Consider the following 11834-nt stretch of genomic DNA (forward strand, 5'->3'; position numbering starts at 1 on the left):
TTAACGTTTTTGGTTGAGTTTTGGTTGAAGCAAGTAGTTTGTGTATTTCCTAACTCTGGGTCTTAACTAGAGTTTTGAAGTATTTTTGAAAATATATAAATCCTTGGGGAAATCTTGTGAGGAAGTACAGTTTGTGAGGCACAGCCTTGGATCAAAAGGTTTTATTCAATCACACCCTAAAATGCACAAGCCCAAACAAGCATATTGCTAAACTAAATACTTCCATAGATCTCTGTATTCACCTTGTTTATGATGACAAAAATGGCAAAGTAATTTGTTCACACAAATACAAAAAATTCTAATTTTGTGTTTAAAATAAGCATATAATAAAATAGATAATTAAATAAAAAATGAGAGAAAATTTCAATTAATGGTGAAGCACACCACTAAAGATGAACATCTTCAGACTAGCCCAACAAGTGTAAAACACTGAAAAACCAATACAGGTAGTCTTGTCATGAACCTGAGTATGATCAAACTGAATGTGAACTTTCTAAATAAATTCAAATTCAAAGCTTTGTTAAGGTGCTTGCAATAGTGATGCTAAATACTGTCAGAAAACAGGCCTGTTTGTTCACTGCAGAAAGGAAAGTTTGCATGTCTATAAAGTCCCATTAAGGATGTAGATGTGTGCTGTGTACGAAGAACACATTAAATGAAGCAAAAACCAAACACTAATTCTTCATAGGTTACTTGCTATAAATTGTGTTTTGCTAGCTAGCTTGTTGTACTTGCATTCTAGAATGTACTCTGAAAGAGCCACTGAAAATGCATAAACTAGAGGAATTTGCAGAGGGAATATATCATTATTTGTGATCAATTTTGTTGAAATCCAACATAAGCCATTTAACAAGTTGTCCTCAGACATACACTCTTGTAGGGAGTTACCAAGTGTGGGAGAAGTTAGCCAACCCACAGAGGGAAATACAAACAGAACTACATAACGTTACACAACTTGATAGTGGTACTTCAGGATAGATCAGGAAAGATTGTGAGGCTCCTTCAACCAGGGGTTCTCCCCCTAAAAAATATGGTCATGCACTTTCAGAATCACAAAGCTAAGATCTCTCGCAACAATGCCTTACCTCACTACAAGAAGAATCTAGCTTGGTTTTCCTGGTATGAACATAATGACAGAGAGAGCAAGTAGGAGAAAAAGTGAGCGCAGCTGTTTAAAAGTTAATATTGAACTGACTTAACTCAATTGAGTGAGCTGAAACAAGTATAGTAAATATTTTGTTGAACTTCCTTCATGTGTTTCAGTGTTACTTAGTGATAAGTTTTGTTGACAAAAGTGTTATAATCAGGTTTTTGAGAGTTACTGAGCAGTGAACCAGGGTTTATGGCTGCTAACTTTAGCTGGATTAGCTCACTTTTTAACATTAGACATAGATTCTGGTAATAAGCGCTGTTCTTTGGTTGCTCTGTGTGGTTATAATGGTCAGAGTTACATCAGTGGAACCCAAGCTTTGTTGACGAAAGTGTTAGAATCAAGATTTTAAAATACAATAGTATTTTACTATATTTACTATTTTACTATGTTTTTTTACAATACATAGTATTCCTTCAGTTATCTTTCACTCTGGTTTCATCTTGCAATAAGGGACTTTTCCCATGCAACTGTCACCCTTTGCTTGCTCATAGGAGACTTACACATGGATCTCTGCAAAGCAGTTTTTTGTCAAGTTTTTGTTGTGAAATGCTCTATATAAATAAAATTGGATTTCTTTATAATTGGAAGTGTCCCCCCACAGTAATTTGGTATGGATACCCGACATCGGCATCAACTGTACTAAAAGTGCAGGACAAACATGTAGCATCCTCATATACTAATCCTTTGCTCCACTCATACTTACAATCTCATGACCAATTTACTCACCTATTTCACTCTTCTGCTTCTTGCTTTTCTTTTTACTAATAGTCTCTGCTGGTGTTAGAGGCGTGGCTTGTGGTTGTGGTGGGCTGGGCTGCTTGTTGAGGGTAAGGGGCTGCTCCTTACGGACAGCAGCAGGCTTTGATCCATTGACTTCTGGCTCCTCAGGCATGAAAGAAGGAGCAGCAGCTGCAACAGAAGCTTTTGCTTTCTTCTCTTTCTTCTTTCTCTCCCTCACTACAACTAAGGGCTCTGACTGGAGAGAAGCAGGAACATGCTGGACCACAGGCACCATCTCAAGCTCTTCATCATTTGAGACAGGAACAGTGGCATCAGATGTTTCAAAATCTCGTTGGTCTTCCTCGGATTCACCACCTCCACCCCCACCGCTTCCACTGCTCTCTTTCTTCTTGTTCTTCTTTTTCTCGCTCTTCTTGCGGGCATCTGTCTTAATGGGTGGCAGCTTTAGATCTCGTTTCTGGCGGGCCAGAACTTCATCATAGGAGGTCTCCTTCATGAACAGCCAGAAGAAGAGGAACATGAGAGCAATAACCAGCGATGGTGCCAGGACAAGAAGGTACTGAGAATCAGTCAAGTCAATCGCCATTCTGAACAGAAGAGAGAGAAAACACAAAGATTTCTTAAAAATGCACTGCATAAAACATATGCCTCTTCAAATTCCCACTAAACGTATGGATAAATATGGAAACAAAACCTTCTACCTGAATAAAGGAGGAATTGTTTGTTACTACTTACATATGTTACATAGTTAAAAATATTCACTGACTGAAAGGTTGTCGCTGTTCTCAGTACAGTTTAAGTCAACTTTTTAATTATCAGTAACCAGCCACTTTGGAATATCCTTAAGGCTGACTTATGCTTCTGCGTTGAATCAATGCAGAGTCTACCTCAGAGCCTGCGTGAGTGCCCTATGCTGTTGTGAATGTTTATAATTGAGTTGGTGTGTTTGTGTCACTACGCAATTGCACTGAAAAAAAAAGAAAGAAGGGGGGGGGGGGGCTGAATTTTTATTATGTTACTCCACTCTATGCAGTACAAACTGTAGTGTTACAATATTGGTTTTAGAATCTGTAAAGCACACTGCATAGGAAGTAGGGTGTTATTTGGACAGAGCGTAGGTAACACACAGTGCCAGGAAAGAAACACATACAATGCTGGCCGTGTTTCCCTACCTGGGTCCCTGCTCGACAGCAAGTTTTCTTTCAGCAACATCCGTTTTTTTCCCCTCAAGTTATTCCAATTCTTTTTTTGTTCCCTAGCATTCAAACCAATGTCTAAGAAAATATTTTTCCATAAATTTGAACTGCCTGAAGTCACTTTAGTGTGGCAAAGAGGAGTTAATTTAAGAAGTAGATCTGACGCAGAAGCATAAATTGACTTTAACAAAAACAACAAATACAGCTGATCAAGATTACTAAGTGCTAACTGATTAGTACTGAGTCCATCAATGTGCACCATTTGATCTGAATCTGTTGTTTGTTGCTGCATCTGTGAGGAACAGAGATGGGAGAGGGGCCCCTGTCCACATACTGTCAAGAGTCCAGTATGTATGTATTACTTATGTTCAATTATCAATATATTTAATTTCTTACTTAAATTGTTATATAATATTTTATATTCCTACAAAGCTAACAATTACATACTTTCAGAAAGATCAACAATTAAATGTGTAAGAATTTGCTTATTTTGTAAACAAATGTAATGTACCAAGTTTCTGACGTTGTATAAAATATATATAGAATATTAATATTTTATATCCAAACCACATCCACATGACTGAAGTCACTCTTTTTTGAATTCTTTGAATGTAGAGCAAATTTCCACATTACCTGTCACTGTGCCTAAATGACTCACATAATGAACGTATGCCATGTGTCACTGCATGCCATCATTACGTAAAGTCAGAATATCATGATTATCACTATACTGATTTTTTTTTTTAAATTGAGATATTATTGCGTACAATACAATATGGCACAGCCTTACTCTGAAGATGTTTGTGATATGCAGTACCAACACATTAGAAACAAATGCTATAAGTCCTGTACATTACGACATGGGTACGTTATGACTATGGATCAGTCTTTTTTTCCAGTATATCCCACAGATTCTAGACAGGATTAAGATTTGGGAAATTTGGACATCAACACCTTAAACTCCTGTTCCTCAAACCATTCCTGAACCATTTCCATGTGCATCAATAACACCTGGGCACTAAACACCCTGCTGTGGAATGGTGAATAGCATACCTCTCTTAGCAATAAGAAATAGCACTAGAGACTTAAAGGTGACTACTACTACTCCAATTAATTCAGTCCAAAGTACACTGAACAGGATAGGGATGGGTGTGGCAACTTAGTCATATAATGCACGCCTGCTTGCTTGCTAACCTCTGATTCCTTGTTTTTCCTCTCTCTCTGTCCCATGGAGAGTAAAGTGGATACAGAGGAGGATCAAACAAGTTGCATGCCTGTCTGAACTTCGCCTCAGGATGGATTCCCAAGCACATAGCTAAATTCCTATTGGCATGTGAAGTTTCAAAGCACAGGTCACACCAAAGCTTCAAGGGTGCCCTGTGGCATGGAAATGAGGTGGGAAGACAAAGCTCTCGGGCGACTGGCTGCTTGGAATCCGGATGCTTTGCTAGGCCTGCCTGCTTTGGCAAAGCACAGACACATCTCAGAAAAAATGTGCTCATGCAGAAGCAGGGCTGCTCCTCTCTAGTTATTTTGCCCAATTACCAAGAGGCTTACTCTGCATGATGCTGAACATATGAGTTGCTTTTTATTCTCTCATTACATATTAAAATGATTTTGAAAATAAGCGACTAGCCTCAATCACACCCTGGCTGCAGATAGGAATTGATAAGGCATAGGGTGCTTATCAGCAATGTGTTGCTGTAAACCAACACTTCTTGTTATGCAAACAAAGCATTATCAGGATTCCTCTCTTACAAACATATTTATATAGGTACTCAGCCTACCATTAATAAAATCCTGTGAACTGCATCTCATTACATTACTGTGAAAGCTTATGACACCTATGTCTTTAAATGTTAAGCTGTACCTAGACAGGGTATATTAACTCAAATTTCAAAATAAGTCAAATTTCTAACAGAGAGCAGCCTGTTATTAGTAGGTTATGATGTTTTAGGTCATGGTGCAACTGTGTAGATAATAAAATAAACTACTTATTTTAAGAATTCTAGGAATTTTCACACATTCACCACAGTTATTTTAGGAATCTCTAAAATCTCTTTAACAGCAGCATATGCAAGCTAGTGCAACTTATTGTCCTGCATTAATTCTAAATTTCATCTGTATATGAAGGCATACACTGTTGACTCTCTAAGATAATGGTAGCTTTTGTTGTAGTTAGAGAATGAACTGTGGGCAGACATAAGCAGGAACATGCTTAGGTAGGTCCTTGGCACCACCAGAACAGCTACTCACGCTTATCAAAAGTTTTCTTTACAACAACACAAAAAGGATGAAGTAATGTTGGTATATTTGTCTTGTAAATGTGCACCCGGTCTTTAAAATATCTCTCTCTCTCTCTCTCTCATATATATATATATATATATATATATATATATATATTTACATATTTTTTTTAAAGATATGTATAAAAAATATTTTATACACACACAAAAGAATTGAGGTTAAAAGTATGGCTATTAAAATTCTATTAGCAAACTAATCCTTCACATCTATTAACACACGTCTACTTGACTGACTCACCAGCTGTTTTCAGTGTAGTCAGTCAAACCAAGTAGTCTATTTCCAGAGAACTCAGTATAGCTGATATGGAAGCCCAAAATACTTCATAACTCTAGTGAACAGCCAGAGGTAGGAAGTACACAAAGTTACCTTAAGAACATATGAGACGACTGCTTTAAATATATAACCCTGAAACTCTAGAAAAACAATAACATAAAATGATATGAAACTGTTAAAAATGGGTACGCAACGTTACTTCATGTTTTAACGCATACCACCCCTAACACCTGGAGTAATGTTAGCAAACATTATCTTTGTCTTAAATTTACACCTGGTTTATTATTTGATGGAATAAAAAAAATCGTATAAACACACCCTTATACAGAGATGAAAACGATTATCACGATAATAATTGGCCAAGAAACATTACAGAAAACTCTGTATTCTGAGCAGTCTAATCTTATACCGAGGGTCATACGTTAACCAGAAAACAATGTGAAGCCACTTTAAAGGGAATAATAAACGTAGTCCTCTCTTCTTGTCATTGCATAAAATATGACTTTAAACCTGAAATCAATACAGACATCTTAGGCTTAACAGTTTGCTAACTTAGCATTAGCTCGTTAGGCTAACGTTACCCGAAGTCTGGAGGGTTAGCTCGCACTGGCCGGACATGACAGCGAGGTTAAACCGATTAAAGGCCAGCCGCCACCCCACGGATCACTGTGCTGAAGCACCAGCCTAACAGCACGAGGTTTAAAAAATATATATTCTCAAAAAACAGATAAAACCCACCCAAAGCCTGGACCGTTGAAACTCACGCTATCTCCGTTCCGCGTACAGAGCTAACGTTAACATCTACGTCTACTAGGCCCCGAGCGTGCACTAACCCGGAGCCGTTCGCCAGCGCCAGGAAGCTCACTGAGTGAGCTCTCCAGAATCCAGACCTGAGTTCAGGGGAGTATTAAATAGTGAAGCCCAGACGAACCTGTGATGATATGTTAGAAATGTAGTTACAGCTGGAATGAGAGCGTTGTTCCCTTGTCAGTGGAGCACGGTGGACGGTGGCAGCTCCGGCCCGGTTTGAAGCGCTGAGTACGATCTCCAGTCTCTCGGAGGGCGGGGGCGGGGCTTGATGCCACTCAATCCAGCACTGATTCACTGAGTCATTCTACTGAACTGTATCTGATAAATTAACAATCTGAATCGATTCACACGGTCTGTTGAACTTATCATATCTTAACATATCAGAAATAGACAATTTCATTTTTTATAATTATTTTTATTTATTTTACTTTGAACCATTATATTGTACTGTTCTTCCTCCAAATGAATGGTTTCTGGCTTTTCTTTAAAAGTGACAAAAGTGAAAAAATATTCATTCATTCATTATCTGTAAGCGCTTATCCAGTTCAGGGTCGCGGTGGGTCCAGAGCCTGGAACCTGGAATCATTGGGCGCAAGGCGGGAGTACACCCTGGAGGGGGCGCCAGTCCTTCACAGGGCAACACAGAAACACACACACACACACACATATACATACATACACACACACACACACACATATATATAATTCTGAGGACGTTTCCTCACCATTTGCTAGCTTTCCAATATGTTTGCATGCTAAAAACGGTCTAATGTGTTAACAATGCCCTGGTTTCTCTTTCTGCTCATGGCAGAGCAAAGGCATGTGAAGTTTTGAAATAGCAAAGGAAATTCCAGACGTTGAAAAACACAAATCAAGATGAAGATATTGCTCCATTCCTGCTCCTTAGATGGGGAATATTTAGTTCATTCATTCATTATCTGTAACCGCTTTTCCAGTTCAGGGTCGTGGTGGGTCCAGAGCCTACCTGGAATCATTACTGAAGTCAAGCCAGCCTCCACTTGGAAAAGCTTGGTCAAGCCAGCCCCCACTTAGTTTTGGTGGAACGTCGTATTCTGAACATTACGGTAATAGGTAAAAGGTCAATGACAGGAAATATATGTAATAAAAAAATAATTTTCTAAACAAATAATAAATGGATAAACAACAAATATTTGCTATTTTGTGGAAATAATGAAGATTTTAGGACATGACTCTCAAGTCACTCTGATGTGCCATTTCAAAATAAAGGCCCTTTGAATTGTCCCATTTCTGTAAATTTAATTCCAAATTTAGATCAATATTAAAAGTGAACCATTAGTTTGCACAGAACAATTTCACTTCATAATCATAGTACCACACCTGATTATGTCACTCACTGAATATCAAGTCATTCTGATGTGTCATTTCAAAGTAAAGGCCCTTTGAATGGTCCCATTTCTGTAAATTTAATTCCAAATTTTAATAATTATTAAAAAGAAACCTTTAGTTTGCACAGAACAATTTCACTTCATAATCATAGTACAACACCTGATTATGTCACTCACTTAATATCAAGTCATTCTGATGTGTCATTTCAAAATAAAGGCCATTTGAATTGTCCCATTTCTGTAAATTTAATTTCAAATTTATATAATTATTAAAAGGAAACTATTAGTTTGCACAGAACAATTTCACTTCATGATGATAGTACAACACCTGATTATGTCACTCACTGTAACATCAAGTCATTCTGATGTGTCAATTTAAAATAAAGGCCCTTTGTGTTGTCCCATCTCTGTAACTTTAATTCCAAATCTATATAATTATCAAATTGAAACCATTAGTTTGCACAGAACAATTTCGCTTCATAATGATAGTACAACACCTGAATATGCCTTTAACATCAGGTCATTCTGGTTAGTAATGCCAGAACAACAGCCATGTAAATGACAATTTACTTATTAAATGGAATACTCTTGTTATTACACACCAGTTTCAATTTGTAACAATGATAGTACAGCACCTGAGTGTGTCAATTATTTAATATCAAAACATTGTGGTTTTGTGTTTTAACATTGAATTTGTCATCTCATTTATATTCCTAACAATATATGACTGGTTCACAATGTTATGAAATTAATTGTTTCATTTTTCATGCAGAACGAATTAACATCAGACCCAGGAAACTTTAATAAAATTAACATTACCAAACAGATATATGGTCAGTGTAGTGGCCCTCAAAAACATTTTCAACACACCAAGGTTTAAAATAATGTCCATATTCTTAGTTATCTCACTAAAACATACTCCATGATCCAGTACAATGTGCAATGTGTAATTTTTATAAATTTGCCTTCCACATTTAACCCATCTATGGCAGTGAACACATGCACACACTAGTACACCAGGGGCTGTGAATACACACCCAGAGCGGTGGCAGCCATCCCCAGTGCCCGGGGAGCATTTGGGGGTTCAGTGCCTTGCTCAAGGGAACTTCAGCCATGGATGTTCCTGCCTGTCCTGGGGATCGAACCAGCAACGTTCTGGTACCAAGCCCGGTCTCTAACCATTGCCCCATTTCAGTGATGTAGACATTACAATTTGTTTGTTCAGCTGAATGTACACACATTTATTGTGGTACATAGAACACTTTATTTCACCAAGCATGTTACACATAAGAAGATATATTACACAGAGAAAAAATCTATATATGTGATTATACACAGGCAGATTACACAATTTCACATACATTAATTGAATGATTAGCATTGAATATACTATATAAAATATATACAAACAAATAAAACTACTACAACAATAACAACAATAATAATAATGCATAGACTGATAAAATTAATTTCAGGAATAATTCACTGAGAATTATGAATTCAGTTAATTATTAAAACACATAATTTAAAGTAAGCATAAATGTCCACTGTGATTGATGAGCTGTGAGTATTATCTGGGTTTGTTTTGATTAGATATAATTTTGCTAAAGAATTTCATTATATGCTTGTCTCATATTCAAAAGCATTATATCCATTTATCAAGTTCCCTGTTTTTGAGGTGGAGCAACCACACCACAAAGTTATCAAAAATGTCAGTTAGAAGGATAGATCTGATGATATGAACATTGTGCTCTGATGTTAATTCATTCTGCATGAAAAATGAAACAATTAATTTCATAACATTGTGAACCAGTCATATATTGTTAGGAATATAAATGAGATGACAAATTCAATGTTGAAACACAAAACCATAATGTTTTGATATTAAATAATTGACTTATAAATGATTGAATAATTGGTGTTGTACTATCATTGTTACAAATTGAAACTGGTGTGTAATAACAAGGGTATTCCATTTAATAACAGTTTAAACATAAAGGAAACACAACAGTTAAATTGTCATTTACATGGCTGTTGTTCTGGCATTACTAACCAGAATGACCTGATGTTAAAGGCATATTCAGGTGTTGTACTATCATTATGAAGTGAAAATGGTGTATGCAAACTAATGATTTCCTTTTATTAATTATATGAATTTGGAACTAAATTTACAGAAACGGGACAATTCAAAGGGCCTGTATTTTGAAATGACACATGAGAATAACTTCATATTCAGTAAGTGACAATCAGTTGTTGTACTATCATTATGAAGTGAAATTGTTCTGTGCAAACTAATGGTTTCAATTTGATAATTATATAGATTTGGAATTAAAGTTACAGAAATGGGACAATTCAAAGGGCCTTTATTTTGAAATGACACATCAGAATGACTTCATATTAAGTGAGTGACATTATCAGGTGTGGTACTATAATTATGAAGTGAAATTGATTTGTGCAAACTAATGGTTCACTTTTAATATTGATCTAAATTTGGAATTAAATTTACAGAAATGGGACAATTCAAAGGGGTTTTATTTTGAAATGACACATCAGAGTGACTTGAGAGTCATGTCCTAAAATCTTCATTATTTCCACAAAATAGCAAATATTTGTTGTTTATCCATTTATTATTTGTTTAGAAAATTATTTTTTTATTACATATATTTCCTGTCATTGACCTTTTACCTATTACCGTAATGTTCAGAATACGACGTTCCACCAAAACTAAGTGGGGGCTGGCTTGACTTCAGTGAATCACTGGGCGCAAGGCGGGCATACACCATGGCGCCAGTCCTTCACAGGGCAACACAGACACACAAACACACACACACCTACGGACACTTTTGAGTCGCCAATCCACCTACCAACGTGTGTTTTTGGACTGTGGGAGGAAACCGGACCACCCGGAGGAAACCCACCCCGGGGAGAACACACCAACTCCTCACAGACAGTCACCCGGAGCGGGAATCGACAGGTCCCTGGAGCTGTGTGACTGCGGCACTACCGGCTGCGCCACCGTGCCGCCCGGAATATTTAGTTATTTTACTGTTTCTGATTACTTAAGGTGAAAAGTGTCTACATTCAGGAGAAGGCTATCTGCATTACTGAAACTGGTAAAAAGCTAAACAACTCGAGTTCCAAATTTGTTTCTGTTGTAATTCAAACGGTGAATAAAACCATACAGACAAGTTAAACTACAGCGATGTACAAACAGTTGTTTTTATCTCTCAATCATACTGTTCCACCTTAAAAGACACAGAGCTTCTGAACATAAACCAGAGAAACAGCATTTCTTGACAATTGTATACATCCCCTTTAACTGTGCATTGACGTAATTCAGAATTTATCTAAAGCACCCAAGACAAGTCTGCAAGATTTTAGACATGAATTGTGTCTTTTTTTGGGATATAGAGTCACACATGTTCTTGCAGTATTACTTTACTTCCCAAACGTTTACAAATCATTCATGTGTAAGTGTGGGATGTGTTAACTAGTTGGTTACAGATTTAGCCTGATACTGCATTAATGCAATCATCTCTTCTTGTGCATCTCTTTCAGTTTTGATTACATTCCTAAGCATCAGTGGGTGGGAAAAACATATTAACCAATAATATATTTTACTCATCTGCCTCCCACCACACCAAATATGAAAGATAGAACCACTAACTTTCTAGATAGTGTGTGCTTGGCAGACCTGCCTGCAGTCTATATCTGTTTCCTATGGCACATCATGAAGATGATAATAGAAATTGATGCCTACAGACTGCTGGGCTTCTTATGTCTATTATTAGACAGGAAGGGGCAAAAATTCCATTAGAACTGTAACAATAACTATCCCCTTTATCCAAAAGATCAAAGTGTTAGTAAAATGAAAGTTAGATAAACACTGTGATAAACATGCTTTTGCCCCAACCTTTACTGAAAAAGTTTTGTCATCAAAATAAATTGTATTTGGTCAATATTAAAATTGAAAAGCTTCTTTATAAT

General features: G+C 36.8%; 1 protein-coding gene across 3 annotated transcripts in view; it reads right to left on the reverse strand.

Annotated features, from left to right (window-relative positions):
• Positions 1-6749, reverse strand: part of ktn1 (kinectin 1) — a 33276-nt gene extending 26527 nt beyond the window's left edge. For all 3 annotated transcript variants that reach the window (XM_066670338.1, XM_066670333.1, XM_066670324.1), the window contains exons 1-2: positions 6602-6749; positions 1880-2481 (exon numbers count right to left, since the gene is read on the reverse strand). In XM_066670338.1, coding sequence (XP_066526435.1) covers positions 1880-2480 — 601 coding nt within the window. In that variant the 5' untranslated portion in view covers position 2481; positions 6602-6749. The remainder of the gene's footprint in view (positions 1-1879; positions 2482-6601) is intronic.
• Positions 6750-11834: the final 5085 nt, after the last annotated feature.

This window comes from Hoplias malabaricus, chromosome 1 (genome assembly GCF_029633855.1).
Source record: "Hoplias malabaricus isolate fHopMal1 chromosome 1, fHopMal1.hap1, whole genome shotgun sequence".
Taxonomy (NCBI): Eukaryota; Metazoa; Chordata; class Actinopteri; order Characiformes; family Erythrinidae; genus Hoplias; species Hoplias malabaricus.